Below are 24,380 nucleotides of genomic sequence, written 5' to 3' on the forward strand. Positions count from 1 at the left end.
CAATGTTGCCAGCGCCTCCACCGGTGCCCGCCAAAACGAGCTCAAATCGAGATAGTACGGATCACCGGATTCTTTGAAAATAATATTTTCGAGGGATTTTTTCGGAGCTGAAGGGGATTCAGGAAAGCGGAACAACGAATCACTGATTGAAGGAAGCGATGAGAGAAAAGAAAGTAATTCAGAAATGAAGAATTATTATCTTTCGTATAATAAGATGTTGAGAATGACTGCATCTCATTATTTCTTCGCATAGTTTTTATACTGATGGATTTTTTAATAATTTATTGATGTGATATAACATTTACTATGTGTTATATTTAAATTATTTATTGAATGATAGTCATGAATTAATTTGTTAACACATTGTAATATGAAACTTTTGTAAATTATCTACACAATAACTAAAAATATTAGCATAAATCGCAGAAACTTAATAGCGACTCCAAGGAAAATCGTGAAAGTCGAAAGCTACTGTACCATATCAGATTTTTATTATATTTGAAGAAACAAAGAAAAGCAATAATTTTTGTAAATATTAAAAAATCTTTTAACAACGTTGCACGTTCGTTAATTATCTGCTAACTTTCGACATTGGCTAAGCAACCCTGATTTCGCCTAGCATTAAAAAAATTAATAAATGCAGCACGTTGCAGAGTACAAGCACAGATATATCCTCTTCTTTTTAATAAAAAAAGACGTTTACAGCAAAACTTTAAAACTGTTGATAATGCAACATTAAGCTTTAACTTATCACTATTTTCCAATGCTTTGCATTTAGTAAAAAAAGTAGTTTTTTAATTAATATCTAATTTTCTACTAAACACCTTCTAGCAATCTCCTAACTTCCAGCAATATTCAATTAAATTCATATCATATTTTTCTACACATAAATGTATCTAAATATTGTGAAACATACATAAACATTGCTACTAATCAAGAAAGAAGCATTCGGCACGCCGAGAATCTCTAACGTAACAAACTTTGTATCTTTATACAGCTACTGTGCGTTTTGAGGTTAGATCTCGGAATATTCAGTAATACGGTCGATAGCGTTATCTCTCGATCTATCCACGAATTGCCCTTCTAATTCGCTAACCAACAATGGTGATCGAGTACTCACCTCGACCAGCAGGAGTCTGCTACACGGTTTTCCTCGTGAAAATCTCGAGAAACTCCTAGGTGTGGCTCCGCGTCGCCGTAGTACCGTAGTTCGTTGAGCAACAGCGCCCCGCGCGGCTGCAATCAGAACCATCACGGCTACAGCGACGTCCTCCCCCCCCCCTTCCCTCGTGCACCTCCCTCGTGGAGCGACATAGTCGGGGACCCCGCCTCCTTTTCTGACCTCCCCCGTGCGCGCGAGCGTACTTGTAATCCTATAGATCTGTCGACAGGCCTTCCCGATCCGGTTGGTTCCTTTTTTCATTCAGTACCTCGCACAGTCTCTGTCCGAAAATCCCGTGGCCCGGATGATAGCTCGCGAAAAAGCGGGGAACGCGATAAAAATTCGCGGCATTCCGCGACGGGGGACGCGTGGGTGCCACGTCGCGGCCACGTTGCAGCGGGCAGCGCATCCGCCAGCGTCTGGTGCATTCGCAGACGAGAGTGGCTGGCTCTTGCGCCGTCGCTGGCGCGGCGCGGGGGCCCCTCGCGTCGCGTCGCGCCACGTCGCGTCGGCTCGCGTTGCGTCGCGACGCGCGTATATGGTTAAGGCCGAGAAGAACGACGGAGGACAAGACGCACGGCCCCTCCTCCCCCACGGGTTTCGCTCATTCTCTCTGGTACACTTCGCCCGGCGGCGGTCCCTCCGCCACGATCCCCTCCTTGCCCCTTCGCGGCTTCGTCGGCCGCCTCGTTCGCGGGCCGCGGACGCGATCGCGGCCGCCGCGGCGGAGAGAAAGAATGAGGGCGACGGAAGGCGGGAAAGGAGAGGTCGAGCGGGCGCGCGAGTGTGAGGCCAGGCAAGAAAGAGCGGGTGAGCGAGGAAACGAGAACGGGCGTTGGAGGAGGGAAAGAGGACTGCTACTACTCCTGGGGTTCCCCCCCACCACACGGCCTGCCGCCGCGACGCCAGTCCGTAGTCAGTCAGCGCTGGACCGCCGCCCGCTCGATTTCGCGATCCACGAACGACGGTAGCCACCACCTCCACCTCCTCCCCGCTTCTTTTCCGTCTACCGCGCTCCGGATCTTTCGCTCTTTCTCTCTCTCTCCCTCTCTCTTTTTCTCTTTCTTTATCTCTCTCTCCCGCGCGTATCTTTCTTCTCTTTTCGTCCGACCGCTCTTTGCTGCCGCGTTTATATCCTCTTTATCTATTTACACGTGTTCTCTCTCGCTTGTTTCGTAGTTAATGTAGTTATCTGTCCGATTATCTCTTTCTTTCTACCTTTCTCTATTTCTGTCTTTCATTGTTTCGATACATACGCGGAGCATCGTGCGCGCGTCGCGAGTGGATGCGAGCGCGTCGTCGTGGAAAGATTATCGCATGATTATCGAGATTCCTCCTCTCCCCCTCTTCCCTTCTTCGATCTATACGTGAGACATCTTTTGGCGCGATCCCGATAGCGGTCGTTGGCAACGAGCATCGCGTGAACCGGTGTGAAACGCGGCGACCGATCGGGAAAGTGACGAGTGAGACTGATGATTGCTTGCAGAGAAAAGTGGTGAACCAGAGGGTTGGTGCACGAGCATGGAGTAAATCGACCCAGAATCGCGAGATCGAAAATTGCCCGCGAATATCAGTGCGATAACACCGGCGGAGAATGCAGTGACGATAGTCCAATAGCAATCAATTTTCAACCGCCGATACGTCGACGCGAGTCATCAACGCGAGTACAGATGATTTCGCAGAGGTGAAAGAGAAAGAGAGAAGAAAACATCCTAGGAACTTCGCGGTTTCCGGTCGCGCTCCGAAATCCGACGAGTGTATTGTCGCTTTGCCTCGCGATCGGTTACGTGTGAACATACCTTACGTAAGGTACACAGGTGCCGCGAGCCTCCTCCTCATAGAATGACAGCGATCGCGAGGATCGCGTCACTGACGACGAGCGGGTCGTCGGCGATCACGATGAGGTAGTGGTCGTCGGGACACGTGCCGGTTGGGTGACCGCAAGTGTATTGAACGGAGGAGGAAGAGGAGGCAAGACTTATCCCAACGGGTTATCTCGGGGGAAGATACTCGAAGGATATTTTCTCTTGGTGCTCCCGACCTCGCTTCGACTTCTTGGGGACCAACCGTCGCAGTCGCAGGCGACGAGAACCTGGAGGCCGCACGGATAATCGAGCACTCCCGAAGGACGCAGATGCCCCGAAGGAAACAGCACGCACCGCAACGCATGAAATGTGAGTCAAGACAGAGCCAAGACTCGAGCCAAGATTTAACCGGCGATGGTGGAAACGAGGTTCGCCGATCGATCCCGATCGGGAAGCGATGAGACAAGGTGCACAGTTTTTGAATTTTCCAAATCGAGCGAGAAACAATAAATTTCGGCGTTAATCGTCGTTGATTTTTACAAATTGAAATACTCGCCAATCACCCTCTCGTCTAAATTCGATTTTCGCCAAGTTTTCCTCGCGCGAGAAAGATAACGCGGAGCAATTCACGTGTGACAAAGTTCGATCGAAAAGCCGGCGTTCCCACCGTCGCTGATTCGTCGAGCGAACTCGCGGAGCCACGTGGAATACCACGTGGAATGCGGCGTGATTTCGGAAGTAATCGCGGGGAATTCCACGCGCGGGATTGTCCGCGTTTATTATCTCCCGACGTGATTAATTATTTTCTCCGTGCCGCGCTGACGAGAACGTTTGACGCGTACGAAAATTCAAGCGAAGTGTGCGAGACAGCGGGGGGCACGATTGAATTGTTATCCGATGATCGTCATCGTACACCGAGCGCCGTCACGTCACGGGATAAAATTCTCGACGCGTTATAGCCAGCGATTTACTGCAATTCTGTGTTTATGGATTAATTAAAAACGAAGAAAACGTCTAGGCGATCGTAAGGGAACTTCCACATAAAGTCGTAGAATGTCTTTTACTACCAGTTTAGCGTTCTCGCTGGCGGAGTTCCTAAGTTACGCCGCTGTCGTGTGCACAGTGAATATTATCGTACGGGGAACACTTTTAACGTGAGAATTAAAGAAATAGAAAATGTCTGTTTTTCGTTGAACCGAAGCAATTTCACGTTCTGTTATTGCGCATTCAACGCGGTAACCTTCAGGCATCTCGACATAGTTTACTGAAGCACAGTTTACTTCTGACAATGAAATATTTTTTTCCGTTAAAATTTCCTTGAATTTTACCGAAATATATCGATCGTTTCCAGCGATAAGTTAACAATCGAATGGCGCACTATTTTGTTGTAAACAGACGTCGCCCGTGTAGCGTCGATTGCTTGAGTAATTTTAGTATATATAGGAGGCGAAACGTGACGCATAAAATACGTAAGTTAGCGAGGTCAGGTTTTTTAGGATACTTTAAAAAAATTGAGTTTATCGACGATTCAAAGATTATTTGGGAAACTCTTTCATATCACGGATGTTATGTACGACAATAAAATGTACAATTTCAGGAAAATAAATATTCTATGTATATACTACGCGTCGATCAATATATATCTCATATCATTCTGATATTAAATATTTAAATTTTTCACAGAGAGAGAGATAGATGAACAGAGAGAGAAAGTGTGTGTGTGTGTGTGTGTGTGTGTGTGTGTGTGTGTGTGTGTGTTGTATTTTGAGGAAATGCATTTTAAAATTATATTCTGTCTTATTAACTTTTAATAGGACTTATAAGTGATAAATATAAGACTTATAAGTGAGTATTCTATTAAAAAATTACTAGCCAAACATGCTTTTATCTCTGTTATATTTATTATATTTTAACTATATTTCTTGAATTTTGCATATCGCTTACACAACTATAATTTTTAATATTACTCTTTACCAAAATAATTAAATATATTGAATTTTCTGTGTGCATTTTTGATCGATTATGCAATCACGTCTGTTAAAAGGTTGAAAAAGTTGCGAAACACATATTAAAAGAAAAATAAAAGTTACATAAGAAGTTTTATACGAGTGTAATTTCTCTTGAAAGATAATTTAGTATCATTAATATGTAGGGGACATAAGATATAAAATATACATTTTGCACAGCATGGTGTACCAAATAATTTATAATACTATATGTATTCTTTACCTTTGTCCCTATAAAAGTATTTAAAAAATACTTCTCTTAATAAAATTATAGAACATCGGAGCATGTTAGTAGTTCTAATATCGTTTCATGTTGACATCGTATATATATCTTTTGAAAAAAATATCACGTGTGAGATGTTTGCGGTAATTCGAATTACATCTCGAATTACATATATCAGAACATCTGATTAATCTTTTCTTTTTAAATCTTACTATATCTTACAGTTAATATATGCATGTGTATAAATTGCACTTTAATGTTCCTTTTAAAAGTTAAAGTGAATGAAAGATCACGCGTAAAAGTTGAGAAAGTTTCGGTGTATTAGGGCGCTTAGCAAATTTCTATTGCCGGAGAAGTTGAAATTTATCTATCCTCACCTCGGTTGAGTAAGGTCGAAGACGGGCCGAAGGCGCGCAGCACGCCATTTCGTTGAATCTCCCGACAGATGGGCAGAGCGGCGGCGAAGCCCGGCGCGGCGCGGTTCAGGCCGAGGCGATTTGTGCGTTTGAGGCCGTGACGCGCGCCATGCTGCCTTTCCCACGTGGGGAGTCATGAGGCGTAAACAAACTCGCCCCCGGTGGCGGAGGAACGCCATCTTGGTGAAGTTCTGTCCGGAAACATTTACAATTCACTCAACTTACCTAACCGAAACTCGGCCAAGCGCCGATAAATCTCGTGCGCGGGCGCGAAGCGGCGCGGCGCGGCGCGGCGCGCATATCCCGCGACGCGACGCGACGCGACGCGACGCCGGGGCTGCGTACCATAAATTCGCGGCAGTCCGCGGAGTTTCACTGACGTGTATGTTACGGGTTTTTTGCCAGCTCCGACACACCTTCGACAGCTCCACCGCGAACCAAGGCGATTCCCAATCCCGACGACTTTCTTCCCTATAACATATATAAACGTTTCGATTAGTTACCGGAAATTGCTTTCAGCGAAGATCTATCATTCACTTAATTATACAGAAAATTTAGCGTGCGACTCAAATAGAAAGAATAATTTATTCCAATTTTTATTATATTTATAATTTTCCTGTAATCAGAGAATTTTTCTAGTAATTGCTTTTTAGTGCATCATATTGACAACGCGATTCTAATGTTAAGTTATAAACGAAAAATAGAATTATTTATATCATTCCAATGTATTAATAAATCAGATTTTTGTGTTGATATGAAAAGTTATGCGTTAATGGGACTTAGAATATTTATGAAGAAAAAAAGAGAGTATACGCAAAAAATAAATATTTAAATTCCATATCTGTTTTATATATATATATATATATATATATATATATATATATAGATACAACTCCTAATTCCTGTATCTCTTTTCTGTTAATTATTACAACAAAACGCGATATATTTTTTTCAAAACTGGACAAACTTTCCCGGTTATTTAATACTTACTTTCCTACTAATTTACGCAATTGCAACAAAGATGCACTTCTACGAGCCAATGTATTTTTTAAATTCTGATAAGTGCCAATCAATTTATCTAAGCCGGAAACAAATGTGAAAATGTGTAACCATGCGAAACGATAAAGCCGTCAGCGAAAGTAGATGCGTACAGGTTAAAAAAATAACAAAATATAGCCCGGCGAGCTATGAAGCGGCTAATTTCTCCATTTAATTTATGATGTTCCGGTGAAAGGATCTGTAAAATACGCTGATTCCTACGAATCGATCTGCCGGGTATCGATCGCGCGATCACGCTGTGCTCTCGATAGGCCCAGGAATCTAATTAGCAGTATATTATGGAGAAACGATCATCCACCATCACCCAGTCGTATTCTTGTCATTGGATTTATTTTATTTTGTGCCAAGCATTCTCAGTATATCAAGAGCTATGCAAAATAAAAGTTTCTAACCGTAGTTAGAGATAAAGATGAAAATAAATGTATTATTTATCTGGCTGTTATTGTATATATCAGTGCTCTGTGATGTCGAAACTATTTATTACTTATTTACAAATATTTCTTGATTAATAACATTTCAATAAATAATGGCTGCTTAATTAAGCGATTGTGGAAAGAAATGTGTTCTGCGCTTCTTAAACAAAATTTGATCCGTAGAAAGATACTCTGTCACTTGTTATATTACTATATATTTGTGTGTATATGGTAATATTAGTTTTAGCACACATGTAAGCTATTATTAGTCTATTATTGGACTATTATAGTCTGTTTATCGAACTTATATTTATATTTGTAATCACTACAACTTCCTCGTGGTGCTCCTGAAAATTAAACGATTCGGTGTACTGTATTATTAACAATTAAATTAATTTTTAAACGCAATTTTCTAAACCGCTTGCTGGATCCTTGCGAAGAAGGCCAGGTTATATATATACACACAACGTTTACTAACATTCGCATTCGATGCAACAGGTGCAGCTTCGATGCATCCTTCGGGCCTCCATGCCCGAAATTTGCATTACCAGTATTTCGTCGTGTCTTCACATCGGCTTGTTGCGTGAAAAAAATCGGCGCCCCGCAAAAAGTAATGCAACGGAAAGACAAGAAAATATTTAACAGATTTTATTTTCTCCAAAGATCTTATTCTATCTGTCGAGCGCGACGTTGACTTTCTCGATTTCGGCGTTTTCTAAACGTTTGCTGGGATCATAATCCCGCGAATTCTTCAACTTCACTGATAAAAAAAAAAAAGATGCATACTCGCGCTCCTCTTGGATATTTTCTTAGAATGCAATTCCTTATGGAATAATTGCATAGTTGAAGGCAGCGGTTACATGGCACAATGTTCTCGCCACAACGATGCTTATCACGAATAGCGAAATCGGGATAAATGGAAATGATTGATTTGCCGACAGACGCGTCTTATTCAATTAGAGTGTCTCGTTGTCGCTCTCATTTCTCTCCTCTTTTTCTTTCTCTGTTGCTCGCGCAGGAGAAAAATCGATTTTTGACCGTTCCTGAAAAAGCAACGCTATTGTATTAGAATTAAAAGACCTACGAGACATATCGATCCGCGCGAAGCGAACCAATCTCTGAAATCTTGTCGGTGGTCTAGACTCAAAGTTCACGTCTCTTCCTTTGCAATTTTAATGAGACGCATTCCTATCCCTGACTCACACCACGTGAATAAAATAGGCATTTCCGAATTAATACTTCACCCATTATGTCCTTGATTGGACACTGCTGACGACTTTTCATCATCAGTCTCTGAAATCTGGAAATTCAAAATCCGCAACGAAAGCTATCGACACATTTTAAATTATAATTATATATGGCTGTATAATGTATTTTAAAATTTATTCAACTTTGTTGCAATTTTATTTAATTTAAAAATCAAAATATAGTCATAATTTTCTGATTTGAAAGGTAATAAATATAACTTCGTATTCAAACATCCACTAAAGCGTTTATTTCTTATACTTGTATGTTTTATGACCTAGTCACGCTGTAAGCTCTGTGCATTATATAATTCTATGTGATTTCGCTATCTGTATAACTTAGATAAAAATTTTAATAGAAAAATAATGACAATTTTATATATGTGTGGTACAATGCTACACTGGCTTATATGGCTATATTTTAAACAAATGTTACTAAGATTAATTCCGCTAAGACCTATAAATTCATACGAACACAAATCATTTAATACTTCAACGATCTGCAATAATGTATCGTAATAGATGTAGGTACCGCAAAAACCAATAAGTTGAAAATATCTTTAAATAATCACTCTCATAGAATTTTTATCAAATTATGATCTTGTGAAATTCTATATTAATCTTTGTTGTATTAATATTATGAAATGTTTCTAAAAGAATATTTTATGATACAAAACAAATAATGAGTAACAAACAAATGTCTGGGAAAATATCAAGAGAACAAAAACTATGGCATGATATTTTCAATCTAGTCAAATGATCTGCATATGTTAACTAAATGATTACGCCTGCACAAGGGACGATAAAAATAAACGTCTGCGTCGCCGAAAACGTTTTCGGCAAAAAGTTTTCCCGAGTTGATTCGCGGAAAACGCATCGGTTTTTCACATTGCATTTACCTGAAGCGAGACCTGTGTCGTTAAAGTTTCATTGCAAGGCCCGGTTGTGGAAACGCTTGGAATCGCGCGTCCTCGTCCCGAGAAGAAATTCCAGGATCCAGACCAGCGATCCTAAAAATCGACGACCCATGGCGAACGCCTATTGCGCCAAACTTTCACCTCAAACAATGTCGGCGCATTTTTTAGATCCTATATGGACCACCCTTATACTGCTGCTATAAATCCTTCAATCCGATGAAAAAGCAACACATCGCTCAGTCACACAAGTTTCTTTGCATGACCCAGAAAGAAACGATAATTCACACAGGCCAAAACGAAAAACCTTTTTCTTCAGAAGGTATTTTGACTGGAATGTCTGACTAGTCTGCACACATTAAACACACATTGAGATACAGAAATTACTGTTATTAATATTTTAATAAATTCGAATAACGCAATCGATATATTATTGAAGAAAATAAAGTGCAATTTTGTGTATCAATTCCATCGTTTTTTTGTCTGAGTTATATTTACAAATCATATAACAGTAATAAATAGAGAGAACGGCTTGTTTTTTCCAGTAATATTTATATAATTCTGATACCTAATTTTTTCATTATTTCTAATTTAAATGGAGATATAAAGAATGATATGGTTGCACGGACAAATATTATTTTTAGAATAATGTCGTCTAAAAGTTATTGAAAGTTAACAAATCTACAATAATCAATGTGCGTTCCAAATTTGTTCACATAATTTCTGTTCACACTGCACATTTGATTCGAGCGTTGCGATGCTGTATATGGATATCTAAAAAAATGTTTTATACGTGAAAGCAGTCTATGACTGAAATAAAGTTAGTATGTTTCAGCAAGGGAGTTAAGTATAATTAAGGTTAACGTGTATTTATCCACTTTGTAGCGGATGAAAGCTAAACAGGCCCCTATATGTTCAAGATATGATCAATTTTATAGTACTTTCTGTGTAATTCAACGTTGGCATTAATTGTGTATGAAAGTCGATGGACACGTCCAACATGATCTTCATAAAATAATCTCGCGCGATTTAATTATAGCTGTAGCATATTTTATATACTTGAATTTTTTTTTAAATTGGAATTTCGTGACCAAGCAGATACGATTAGATAAGAACAGCATGCGAGATATCTTATTAAATTTTATTAGGACATTCAAGCGCTAATGTTTTGAATTCCTCTATAAGAGGTATAAGTTAAGATTACTGTGAAATAGAGGTACATAAATTTAATGATCGAGCTTAATATTACACCGTGATAGGTACATAAAATATCCTTGTATAAAATAATTTTATGTTGTACAATAAAGTAAATGAATAATCTCAATGCGATAATGAGTTGATACGTAATAACTCTAGATAAAACTGGACGTAGTAATGGACCGAGGAACGAAATAATCTTTTTTTTTTTTTGCGAGAGACGAATGTGCCGTTATAGATGCGCTTCGGTTACCGTTGCAATCATACACTTTTGTAAGCGCTGGCAGAAGCTGGTTCTCGGGATTTTTGCGGAAAAGAAACGACGACGAATGGAAGAGCTATCTCGTTCGGCAGAAATATTAAAGACGTATCCGCGTGTGAAACGGTTCGACGCTTAGATTTCCGCGTTATTCCCATAGATCAAGCGCGGAGTCAGCTTTCTAATCGGCTCCCATTATTTCCGGTGATCATGATTTACACGCAATGCCGCATCGACGGGCGAGTACACCGAATGCAGTGTATCTCGAGATAAATGAGACTTCGCTCAAGAAGCCCCGTGTGTTTTTCACTTTGCAATCTTCGACCGGCGACGATATCTCGCGACTAACATTTGAGTTCGCTCGCGTATGCAAATCGTAAGTATGATCGATGGTGGCCACTAAAGGATTCATGCGCGGCAGAAACAGATACTTTACAATTTTCATTGCGCCGTCATACAGACTCGGGTCATCTGGTACACGTGTACTCTCTCTTAAACCGCGCGTCGGTTATCACGAATCTACGACGAGCAATTGACAAACTGATGTGTCTCAAATCGCATTTGTACGTTATGCAAATTTCGCCGGACCAATTATCCTCAGGAATGGGGGAAGGTATTCTTAGTTTAGAGAAGGGCTATTATCACACGTTCGTGTATTTGAAGTACGGCAATATTTTTTTATACCGACAAGGACTAAGCCGCGTAAAAAATTATTCGATAATATATCAAAAGTACATTTTTCATGAGAAAAAATTACAAATTTGCACGATAAAAAGTTTTCTGAATTGTACGATTCTCTCCGATTGAAAGGCGTCCGACTGTAAAGACGCTATTTCGAGCAATGTCCGCGCGAGGAGAGAATTTCCGATCCCGAGGGCACCGAGGTTCGTTTCGCGCTCTTTTGCAAGGATGACGCGACGTTGTAATCGGTGATGTGAGGCCGGCTGTCGCGGATGTTCGTCGTCGATATCTCCGTTTGAGACGAGTCATTTAACGGCGCGACGCTTCTCGACGCTTCTCGCAACGTGCGAAGGGACACGGGCGCTTTCTCGCACCCTATTTTCGAAACTCGTAAAACTCCGCCGTTTTCGTATCCGACCGATCCGTCTCCCGATTTACACTCTCTGCCGCGTCGCCCGTCACCGCACCACCGTTGACGACGCGCGGACGCTGATGTCGCGCCGCGTCACGCGCCTTCTCCGCTGTATCTCTCTCTTTCTCTCTCCGTTCTCCTTTCCCTCTCTTTCTTTCGTTTTAAGCGGCTCTAATAAATTAGCCGTAGAAAAAGACGGCCCCGTGACAGATGCTCGATGGCTGCCATAAAGGAGCTGCTGGCGACGCTCGCGGGTGGTGGCGAGCGCACATCAAAGCGCATCCGCGCGGCCTCATACCGATCTGTACCGGCATATCCCATAGTTTTATGTTTACCGAGTGATTTGTTGCCCTTCGCCATTCGACTGACGAGTGCGTCGCGAGAAGCGCGCTCACATCGTCGAGGGAGAACACGCCGAAATAAATGCGCCGTTCTTATAATAGAGAAAGGCGAAACAGCTTCGAATTTTCTTCAAAAAACACGATAAATCAGGCTAAATAATATCCGCAGCTTTAAAGTTACGTTCGACCCGTTGGGAATATTCAAGTCAAAGCCTGGCCAATCCCGACGTACGATACGCTCCATCATTGTACCGGATTTCACTATATTTCAGTCAAATCAATGCAATGATGAGAAATTATGACTTTTCTGCGTACCAGTTTAGTGGTAATTTATTGGTGTCATTAAATTCACGGTAATTAATTGTTAACTCTCCAGTAAGCGTATAAAAATTTAAAAAATCGCGTGGGGTGTAAATTACACCCCACATTATTTATGCTATAAATATAAAAACCAATTATAACTTTTTATTTTCTGTTTAATACTATTTATTGTTGCACATATCTATTAACAGATTGAAACTTTAATTTTAATGTTCTAATAATCGGTTTTGTATTGAAACAAGTTCAGAACACTTATTTTTTACGAGCTGTTGTGAGATGTAAAATACATCCCACGCACCTACTGGAAAGTTAAAATATTTATTCGCAATGCTTAATTTCTTGCACTTCAGGAAACAGAATTTCACGTTAATACCGACCGACTGGAATACGACGCGATTTAACTAAGGGGCAGATCGCGCGAGCGGACTCTCCGACTTAAATGTAACGCGCGCCTTCTCCGTGATTTTAATTGGCTGTAAATAAGGAACCGAATTGCACCGCGGCGTGATCACGAGTATACGGGAGAGATCGGAATTCGTGTCGTGCCCGCGCTCGACGCCGAAGTGGCGGTGACGGTCGTGGGTACCGAGTACCGACGCTGAAACGTCGGTCTGTTATTATCGCGCATAATGCATTGTTAGAACGCATTAATAATGTATCAGAATCGCCAGTGGTGCTACGTTGTCGCAGCAAATGTATTTTCCAACACACGCGAGTGTTTCAATGCGATTGATGTGGCGCGAATTGTTTCGTATTAAATATATTAAAATTATAATATCCAAGAAAATGAAGATACGCTCTTATCGTGCAACTCATATAATATAACGTACTATTTACCGTCGATTTTATAATTAGGTTAATTTGTGTAAAAACTGTTTTCGTCGATTTCCTTCAATCGGGCAATCTCATTTATTTTTAATAAAGTAAAGCTTTAGCGTCCTTTATTAAAAAGTCCTTCGATGTCCATCGATTTGAAAGATTCGCGCGACCCATGGCGCGCGATACACGTTGAAAGCAAACGTTATCCACTCCTTCGAGCTGCGAACGACTGCGTTGATCACCGGACGAGAATGGTTCTCTCGCGTAAGAGTTGACAAGCCGCGCCACACTCGAAAACGAACCACCGTTCGAGGCACGCCGGCAGAGGCACGCTTAAGTGACTTTCGGTGTTTGGCCTTTGCACGCGGCGAGAGCCTTTTGCCTTCGCGACAAGTCCCGCGGCGCAGCCGGCTGCGGAAGAAGTAGATGGAAGGTGATGGTGCCGGTGGTGCGTTGCTTCTCTCTCTCTCTCTCTCTCTCTCTCTCTCTCTCTCTCTCTCTCTCTCTCTCTCTCTCTCTCTCTCTCTCTCTCTCTCTCTCTCTCTCTCTCTCTCTCTCCTCCTTTTTCTCTTTGCTCGAGCGATCCCACCCTCTCTCCTTCCCTCCCACCTTCGCGGCCCGCGTGCCACCCTCCGTGCGCCGCGTACCACGTATAATTCAACGCTACCAGCAGATAGCTAAATCACAACGACAAACCGGCGGTAAATGCGCGAAACGAAGCTCGCCGTCCGCAAGATACGCTACAAACTAGAAAGCGACTCTGGCCCGCGTTTCGTGTTTATTATTCTCCCGGAGTTTGGATAGAATTTAAAGAGCTGGATTTAAAACCTTAAAAAAAATTTAAGATCTAAAAATAGCGCAACAGAGACACATGCACAGGAAACACTGCGTGAAATGTAGTGCCATCTATAATGGCTCTTTCAACGAGCGAGCGAAGACTCAGTCAACAGTCAAAGTCGTGTAGAGTGTCCAAACAGAGGTTGCGGCGTATTCTCTAACAAAGTCTTTTTGCCAAACTAGACAGTTCGTCACTCTTGTCAGCCTCTCGTGATAAAAATGATACAACAAAAAATTAAAACTTCAAATTTTTTTAACAGAAAGTAATGTAATTTGCTTAAGTATTTAAAGATGCATCATATACTTAAGTATTATAAAAGCGTCGAAAAGTTCATATGAAAGGTGCCAAGTTTGCATGATTAAAATACCCGGACACGCCGCGCTATAGTAATGCGCGAGACAAGGCTCGTTCAGGTGAGGTTCAGGGGGGTGACAAAAAAGAGAGCGCGACCAAGAGCGTAGTGGTGGGGAAGAAGGAAGGCGGAGGGACCGGCCAGTCGCGGGGGCGACGGAGATGGAGGGAGGAGGCGGCGAGCCGCCGCACATCGGTGGCTTCCGCGAGATGAACTTCACAGACGGGTAGACGCACGGTCAGCATGCACGCACACCGCCACTAACAATAAGTCGCCGTATCCGACAAAGCGGATCCCGGGCATTCTCCTTCCCCCCGGGTGAACACCTTCTCGGGGTGATCGCGTCTGACATTCGCCCCGAAACCTCGCGCGAGTCCTCCAAGGATGCACGCAACGTCGACTGGACGAAACTCGGAATTTCTCTCGTCGATCTATTTTAAAGAAAGGTATTTTACGAAGGAACCATTGGAGCGTTTTTGTGATATCACTGTATGGGAGATGAATCAGGAGAATTTGCGAGACGTATAATCGTTCTTATTTATATAACACAACATAATGTTTATATAACACAACGTAATGTTTATAAATAAGGATGATTTTTATACACATAAACTTTCTCTCTCCAAACAGAGAGAATTAAGTTTCAATCGATAAAATTTTTATTATATCTTTTCGTGAAACTACACGTGGATGATGAGAGTATTTCACAAAGATTCCATATGAATATATAAAAACTGTATTTTAATGAGCTTTAAAGCGCATTAAGCAAGAGGGTAAATCCGCGCAAATGTGAACATGACATGTATAATAGGCTTTAGCAGGAAACAACATATAGGAGGCTTGAGACTGAAGAGCTTACTTCCAAAACGTTTTAAATCCACTTTAAAAAAAAAAGAAAAAACGGAGACGTTACACGTTACAAAGTTTTCTACAGCTTACTTTTTAACCATTTCAAACACAAAACAGCTCTGTTTGATCTTTATTCCTCAAAAACCTAAAACAATGATATGCATGTTTTTTGAGCTCGTCCAGTATTTTTCGCTCAAAAAAAAATTCATGCAAAACTGTTAAGTAATTAAAGGTTGATAAGCGATATCGGAAATCCTCGTCAAAAACCCTTATCGATGTCTTCTTACTAAAGAAAGATCCACCTATCCCTGCTCTGGCAGAGAAGCATTTTCATCGAGAAAGAGAATGAGAGTGAGAGAGAGGTAGAGAGAAAGAGAGAGAAGACGAAGGAACGCGCAGCCAAAACCCGTAAACGTGAACCTTTACGGAGAGTCCGAGGGGTGAAATGCCTCGCGCGTAAAATACTCCCCGCACTCACGCACGCACACAGTAGACGCGCTGTCACGTACAAGGTGTGCTTGAGAATTTTTAGAACGGATTAAAAGAAACAATGGTTTGAGTTTAATCTTTTTTTTTCTAATTTTATTTATATTATAATAAAATATATTTAGGATATTGGTGCACTTGTTAAAAGCGTATGATTTTAATTGATAACAAAAGCAGATAATTACACGAGATATAAATCAAAAGACAATTAACAAATCGTTATCAAATGATATGTGGAATTTTGGGAAATGGAAAACGCGACAGAAAAGTCCTGATATCTTGAAAACTCTCATCCCTCGATTTGATGGAGAAATTTTAGATATATAAACTTTTTCAAAAATTAAAAGAATTTCCGTCGACTTCCTCATTTGATTATTTGCTTAATTGATTCTTGACCGTACAGCAAGAGAAATATCGCGAAGCAAATCGAAAGGTTGAACACATTTTTTATTAATATGCAGCGAGAGATAAGTAAAATTCTACAAGGGTTGAGCTGAATAAACAAGCGGAACGATCGGCAGACCATGTCCATCCGTATTGTATCTCGTCCAAGCGAACTCGGCGCAACTTTTCTGACACCTTGTACACGCGCGCGTGCACGACACACGACACGCGTGTTGCAGCAACATCGACGGCACGGCCGCGGCGACGGCCGAGCTGTTCGGCCGCGTATACGTACAATCTAGATACTGTTTCGCGGCGAGGAGGCCCCGAAGGGGAAGTAAGCAGTATCTCTCGCGCGCCCCTCCGTCTCTCCGCCACCCTCCTACGGGGGGCGACCCACCACCCCACTGGCTCGCTTCTCCAGAAGCCGTTAGGCGAAAGAGGGGCGACGCGCGAGAGTGCGGGAAGACGAGAGAGGGGGCCTTCTCCGTCCGTCCGTCTCGTCTCGACTCGTCTCGCGTGACGGCCTCGTCAGCCGTCAGCCAAGCTCCGTCCGGATCGATACGCCTGCCACCCTTACGACCCCAACTTCCTCCACCTTCTACTGCGAAAAGCAATGCACCTACCGCCCCCCCGCTCCCGCTTCCGCCATCTCCAACCCCGTCCTCCTCCTTCTCCCCCGCACCGATGCTCTCACCTCCTCCGCGCGAGAGCTTTCTCTCCCTCGCCGCTCTTCCTCCTCTCGCTCTGGCTGCTGCCTCCTGCCAGCGCGCGCTGAGTCTAGTTGAGTCGAGTTGAGCCACCGGCCGGGTCAGAAGACGTCTGCTGCCCGGGCGAGCGACAGCTACCCCCCGTTCCCCCCCGGGAACCGACCCCTCCTCGCCGTCCCGAACCCCTCGGGTTCGGCCACCCAAACACCCCCATTTTACCACCCTCTCCTCCTCGTCCACCTTCGACCAACCGAGTACCCACCGCCTTTACCCCGTAACCCCCCGCGGCCGTCCTCCACGACTCCATTCTACCGCGACGTGCCGCGAGATGGACAGCCTCGCCTCCACGTCGAATCCGCACTACACACATACACATACACATACACGTACACATATACACGGTATGGAGGCATACTCGCGTATATACACGCACACATCCGCGCGTGTATCGCGGAGACTCCGTCTCGTATTCCGTTTTGGTGTTGGTGAACCGCTACCGACGTTTTCTACGACCACCTTCCTCCCTCTCTCCTCCCCCCCCGTTCACCCCTCATCGTTTCCCTTCCTACGAACGCGCGTATCTCGAGTCCGCACTTTTCGCGAGTACTCCCTCGGTATCGAGCGGACTCTTTTTCTTTCTCTCTCTCTTTCTCTGTCTCTGTCTCTCTCTCTGTCTCTCTCTCCCTCTCTCTCTCTCTCTCTCTCTCTCTCTCTTTCTCTCTCCCCCCCTCCCTCTCTCTTTCTCTCTCTCTCTTTCTCTCTTCGGCGCAACGCTGCCGGAAACCATCGCCGCGCGTCATCGGTGCTGCGGCCCGGATGGACAATGGGTTCAATGGACTATTACGGTCGTCTACTTTTCGTGAACCGAGACGTCGTTGACGCACCATGTTTCTTCGCGTTGCCTTTTTTAGAACTCGCGTAAATGCGCGGCTCACGAATTGCCGTCTTTTCGCAAGCACAGAGGCGAATGATCAAGAATATCCGGTTAATTTTTTTCTCACGTCACCTTCTATTACTTTTGCACCTACTGGGTTGCTAGCAGAAATTGGACACGATCGCACATCGCGAAAAGCTGCACGTACATGCACATAACACATATATAATATTTGCTCGATATCTAAATTTCGCTAATTTTTATAAACTACCCTGTTTTAATTTATATACAAAAGTTTGGAATAATATATTCTATATAAAATTTTATTTTCTGTAAAGAAATGTTTCTCAGAAACATTTCTAAAGAAGTTAATTTATGTTTTTTGATTAAAAGTTAAATATGATACGTGTATTTGTCGAACGTGATAGAGAAATAAGAAGCGCCCAGTGTATAATTAGCGTGAACGCAACACGGAATCCTATACCTCAGGATGGGATTCTATTTAAGAGTAAAGTTTAAATTATACAATATTATATTTTAACCACACATGTAAATTATGCTACGCTCTGCTCGCGTGTATTAAATCCATATCTCAATTAAAGTCTTTGCTTTCGATCAGTACCTAATAGGGTAACATTTAACGATTATGATACCTCCTACGTTTCTTTTCCTTCCCTTTAATATCACCCCAAGCATATGTGAAGATTTCATAAAGTGCGGCTGGTAATGAAAGTATTAAATTCACATTTGCAACCGAGTCTACTTTTGATGTGCCAGAATATTATAATTCTTCATTAAACGTGCACTTCCGCGTTTTTATTATCGCGATATCATTTATGCTCAGCGAACCACTATTATTTCCAGATACGATCTATTTTCCATACCTCTACTTGCGCTAATGTTTAAGTAATGCTCGAGGCGCAATGCACGGCGAATATAACTCGACAATGGAGGAGAGGAGGGGGGAGGTGGGATAAGTTAAAAGTAGGAAACGGCGGAAGGTAAATTCTTTCTTTTATCGCCAACGTACGATCGTTGAGGAAAATGTGAAAAAGCATATGGGTCAAAGGAATAGGTAACGACTGAAAGAAGAGATGAGAGTTGATTGGGGAGCGCTCTAATATTCATATAGAAAACGCGCGCCGGCGATAATTGTTATTCTGCTCTGTAAGTAATAACCGAAGCAACATTGCCTTCATCTACGTAAGCAATCGGTTTCGTTAAATAAAATCGTAAACATGTCGAATGTATGAAACGTGAACGCACATCGTGCACAACATTGTTATATTTTGATATATCTATAAGCCTTTACCTTCGTTAAATAAAATTATAAACACACGACGTGTATCGCTCGTATCGCGAAATGGTGTTTTATATTCAGTTTATGTACCATAAACAGCACGATTGATTGTCCGATATGTCGGACGGGGAATAAGAAATAAAACGTTGGCAAAGTTCATTTCAATGCCTCGTGATTTCAAAGCGGTGAAATTGCAGTTGGAAAATATTTGCGAAAATGTGAAGGTGAATAGACTTTTCGCGATCCGTGCATTAAGCAAATGCGATTATTACCGCGGGCTCATAATCGCGCTGGCGTTTCTCGAGACAATGTATGCGACGATGCCGGCTCTTCGCTAGAAGTAATTAAAATTATTCCAACTTTTTCTACCCTTTTTTTTCTTCTTTTGCTCTTGTAATATTGAAACCGCATCGTTAGGAGGCACGATTTCCTACCTTCGATTTCTTTCCTGTCGAGCACCTCTTCTGTGCAAAGACAAAGATCCCCGATAATAAATCATTAGTAGTCGAGAGTCAATCGAAGATTAATTAATCGTTCGGATTCGAGAGCCAATTAAAGTTTCCTCGACAACAAACCCAGCCGGTCGCAGCTACTGGACGGTATAATGCGTCCCCCGTATAGATTCTCGCTTGTGTTTCTCACTTCATTCCTTCGTTTCCGGTTCGCGTTCGCGCGAATTCATAATGACGCCGAGCTTAATACCGGCAATTAAGATCCTTCGATCTCCAACTCCCAATATCTTCGGCGAAGATTTGCGTTTATCATCTACGCGTCAATGCAAAATGCTTTTTATTTTGTTGACTTCCTGTTGGATTATCGGGCTCCGACTTATTAAATACATCATCACAGATAAACTAATCTATAATAATTTTATAACATACGATGTATGCTTGCCCAACTGCCTATCTCATTAATTATTCAATATTGATTATCACGGAGTACGATCGAGCTGGCTGAAAGATAACACGCATTCTCTGCCAAACTTGCCAAACTTGTGCTTCGTTTCTCACGCAAGAACCGAACGGCCGATTCGCCTTGCGGCTGCTTTTCCAGGCGTGCGAAACATAGGCAGTGATAAAAAAAAAGAAAGAAAATATTGCACGACGAATTCAGCCGACAATGAGATTTGGCCGCGAGCTTCGGAGAGAGAGGACGCGATGCGACGAAGCGAGACGGCGGGGGAGAGAGAGAGAGAGAGAGAAAGACGGTCGCGGACAGACGATTCACACGCGGCGTGAAAAGAGAGGTGGCGCGAAGAATGGAGAACATATTTGGCACGCTGACAGTTCGGCGCACTTGTCGCTCTTTCTGCCAGAGAGGCAAGGTGGCGGCGTCGGTGGCGGCGGCGGCGAAGAGGAGGAGGTTGATCGCGAACGGGATATACGCGGAATAGGGGGTGACGAGGACACGGCCAGCGATTGACAGTGACGCGGGGCGACGTTGCGCGCTTAGCCAGCGCACATGTAAGCGTGTCCGAGGCGTGTAACGATGACGGTCGCGCAGACACCGCCAATCAATCAGCTCATTACACCAATTCAATCGACGTCGTCGTCGACCCTGACGTCGCCGGCCGACCGCTCGATAATCGTCGCGTCGCGCTTGCCTCTTCTCGTACAGCGATTCCCCTCGTTGCTTTTCGGCTTGAATTTATCGCTAATCGTCGTGCTGCGCTTAAATAAGGATTGCGCAATCGACAATAACCAGCTTACATGAACGCAGTTTTCGGTATTAATATGCTTATATGACCATACAAATAATGTATACTCATTCCAGATTTTTTAGAATTTGTTGTTCATCTCAGAGTTTATTATGAATGAAAATCAATCGATCGTTGGCTATTTACATTTAACATCGATTGCCGCTTTTGTATATTAGTAGAAATATTCTTATTTTAGTCTCGCTATAAACGCATTCGCCAGTCGCTCATATGATAGCGTATTTTGATGCAGGAAAGAGAGAGAAAGTAACGTGCGATTTTTTGCCGGTAATCGGCGATATCTCGTTCACCATGCAGCGGTATTCCAAAAGTTGAGCAACCAAGTCCCGAGATTAATAACGCTCCCAGTCTTGAGATATAACCGATCGATCTGCGTTCCACGCCGACGCGCACGTCTAAATCTAATATTGTTTAAAAGTACCGCCAGCGCGGCGCAGCAATAAATACCTATCACCCGCGTTCGGTAATTAATAACCGTACCGTCCGCATTCAAAAGCCACCGAGTGCCGTACAGGTTCGAAACACGGTCGAAACCGGGGAGAGGTCAGCCGGAACGCCCGTGTGATCCTCCGTAGCTGGGTATCCACTTCTTCTCTCTCTCTCTCTCTCTCTTCTTTTTTTTCCTTTCCCCGCCATGACATACGCTGAAAATTATTGCCGTCGTCCGCGCTGTCCCGTCGCCCTCCTACCCCTGCCCCGCGAACCCTCCCTCCCTCCTGCATGCCTCTTTCCCCTGTTCCCCACCGATCTTCTTGCGCCCCGTGGACGAGTCGGAGGCGATCCCGGCCTCCCGCGATACGGCACTGACGCCATCGTAGAGATGGGTGCCAGAGCTATCTAAGGGGTGATTTCTAATTTATGAGACTGGGGCGATGTGATGAACAGACGTCATAAAGCATGTCGCGCCCCGCGTCTGCAGCCTGCCATACGCCCTCTCTCTCCCTCTCTCCCGCCCCCCCTTTTCACCCCCCCCTCGGGCCGCCCTCTGGCCACCCTGTCTCCTGACGCCAACGGTGCTCCTCGCCCTCGACCATCCCTGTTATCGCTGCGCCTCCGAGCTCGCCCCTCGGTCCCCCTCGTAGCCATCTCTTCTACCTTCCAGCGAAACCTTCCTTCCAACGACCGACACCCCCGTCCCGTGATTTGTGGCCTCTCGAATTCTCCTCGCGAGCTCTTCTCCTTCGCGAAACTTGAATTCCCTGCTTCTCGCCTCTTCCACCGTCCACCTCTCTTCGTCAACGTTTACGATCGGACGTCCATCCGGGGGGACTCGACCGAATCCTTTCCATCGAATGAATCCTTTTTTTTTCCTCGGACGGACAATGCCGTAGATTCTCTTCCGGCGATGGCAGTCCGATGTGGTGATAATAAGCGGTGAGATTCCAAAGAATATCTCCCTGATTTTTGTACGCGATTGATCAAGTTACGAATATGTACGATTAATGTTATACAAATAATATTGCAATATTTAACACATCAGCTTAATACAAAACCTTATACCAAAGAGATACAATATTTTTCGAGCGTATTGTAATTTACAGATACCGTATTGTAAAAAAATTATCTTTGTTAATATTATTATTCGTAATTTCTCATTATTATAAAATAATATTTAGCTGAAAACAGTTAAGTATTTGCGGCCATAAGTCATTTGCATTCCTCTTTAGAAAATACGCAATTGTACGATTCTATAATAAATCGATTAATACTTAATTGTTCGTTAAACTTAATTAAATTTCCTTTAAAAATAAAACTCGTTAGAACGATCGCATTTGATTCGAATCGTCGGCGATGAGAGCCAAAAAAAGTATTCCGTGCTACACAGATATTTTTTTATGTCTCGTTGCTGAAGCTCCTATTTTTCAAGAATAGTATACCTTTTCGGTAAGCGTCAGACGTCGCGCATATTTTCACCTTAATTTCCCGCTGGTACGCGAAACGGGATATATTTTTGCAGGATGACCTTAATATCCGCGTCTGGATATACCGGTGTATCATTGCGCCTGTCCGTCACAATAATTAACCTGTGATCGAATGCTACTCTCTCAATCTTGTATATCAATGATCAGTAAGAGATCTCACAGACACATCTCTCTCCATATCTTTCGCGATGTAACTATTTTCTCTCGCGTTCGAAAGAGATTTGAACCAGATACGAGTATATCAAATCATCCGCACGTGATATTATTATTCAGAAGAACGCGACGGCGCGAACTTTTATAAAAATATCAATCCCACACGCTTGATAGAAGATATTTATAACAATTCCATAACAACGCAACAAACGCGACTATTAAAAACGTCACGTACACGTAGGTCTATATTATAATATATTGTGATATAAGATTTTAATAAGCAATATATATATAATCAAGTTTAAATATTAAAATTAACGTAAAGTTTAATTTTTAAATTAACGTAGAGCGTAAAACTAACATATAACATCATATGTATGCAATTTATCAAGTTATCATGCGTTAAACACATTTCATAAATATTACTCGTACATACTATTACTTTTCTTTATTGATTTCATCCGGTGTTCTCTTAGTACTTTTTAAAATTATCTGTGAATATATATATTTATAGTATAGAGCTAAATCCATCGCAGAAAAGACCGTACAGCGGTCCTATCATTCTGAAAGGTTACATGCATTATTTCGCGAACGATGATCGCTGACTGCCATCTAGACGGACCGCCAATAATACTCGGTCTCGATTAACTACTAACGCGGAGCCAATTTGAGAAAAATCGAAGCCAGACGTAGCAACAAGATATAAGTAGTAAATTGTCATAGTTTTAGATCGGACTAGTCTAAAACTAGAAGTCTAAAGTCTTATACATAATATACATATGCTGCTTGTTAATATCGAAAAAGAATAGTATATTCTCGACGAGGATTTATTTACTACCTTCAACAATTTATTTACAATCTATTTACCATTCTTTGGAATACCTTAAATCAACCAGTATCAATGTATTTTCAGCCCCTTTCTTCTGTGTTTCCGAAGAAAATATATTATGAATAGATATTAAAATTTTCACACTTGAAGTTCTTGTATTGTTCAAGTTATGTATTTTAAAAAACGTGCCGTCTGCATTCATCGATCTATCGGCGAAAATAGAGATGCACACCAACAAAATTGTGCATGTAATAGCATAATGCAGTCTAAGGCACACACGCAAACATGTACGAGCTATTTTTTTTTTTTTTTTTTTTTTATAAAAAACACTAAAAGTGCAGTCTCGAAAAATGTACTGTTTTTGACGTTTTTGCGTGATCATCTTTTTTCTTCATGACATATGTGCATGTTACATCGCTCGCACATGTATAAGAAATTTGTTGTAATTTCCAACGGATAAATATTGAGTCGTACATGGCAGTCACATACATACACGCAATAAATCATACATAACCGGCGAAGTAATTTTTTTGTGTGAGAAGACAAATAAATATAAAATACATTCTTTTCATGGTTCAGTTCTCGAGAAGAATAATTTCGAGCGGAAGCTGTTTATCGTTAAGTCAGATCTATAGGCAGTGATTTAACGTCGAATATTCTTGTTCGCGTTTGATTGACGCCTACGTATCGCGTA

The 24,380-nt window shown here is 42.5% G+C and overlaps 2 protein-coding genes across 8 annotated transcripts in view; one reads left to right on the forward strand and one right to left on the reverse strand.

Moving 5' to 3' along the window:
- Nucleotides 1-24,380, reverse strand: part of LOC143902358 (uncharacterized) — a 69,014-nt gene that overhangs the window by 42,225 nt on the left and 2,409 nt on the right. The window contains exons 1-4 of one of the 6 annotated variants that reach the window (XM_077415179.1): nucleotides 9,228-9,562; nucleotides 5,958-6,083; nucleotides 5,574-5,803; nucleotides 1,121-1,236 (exon numbers count right to left, since the gene is read on the reverse strand). The exons of 2 other annotated variants lie outside the window; for them this stretch is intronic. The gene's annotated coding sequence lies outside the window, so the exon portion shown is untranslated. Of the gene's footprint in view, nucleotides 1-1,120; nucleotides 1,269-5,573; nucleotides 5,804-5,957; nucleotides 6,084-9,227; nucleotides 9,563-24,380 lie in introns of those variants that run through there. 3 more of the 6 variants (XM_077415178.1, XM_077415181.1, XM_077415180.1) reach the window with 3 other exon arrangements.
- Nucleotides 1,815-24,380, forward strand: part of Tio (zinc finger domain-containing protein tiptop) — a 148,992-nt gene continuing 126,426 nt past the window's right edge. Inside the window, exons 1-2 of one of the 2 annotated variants that reach the window (XM_077415174.1) lie at nucleotides 1,816-2,129; nucleotides 2,649-3,336. Coding sequence is in view for 1 of the 2 variants with exons in the window: in XM_077415176.1 (XP_077271302.1) it covers nucleotides 3,297-3,336 (40 nt within the window). In the remaining variant the exon portion in view is untranslated. Of the gene's footprint in view, nucleotides 3,337-24,380 lie in introns of both variants that reach the window. The other variant, XM_077415176.1, reaches the window with a different exon arrangement.

This window comes from Temnothorax americanus, unplaced genomic scaffold (genome assembly GCF_048541705.1).
Source record: "Temnothorax americanus isolate GAGA-0224 unplaced genomic scaffold, ASM4854170v1 Scaffold4, whole genome shotgun sequence".
Classification (NCBI taxonomy): Eukaryota; Metazoa; Arthropoda; class Insecta; order Hymenoptera; family Formicidae; genus Temnothorax; species Temnothorax americanus.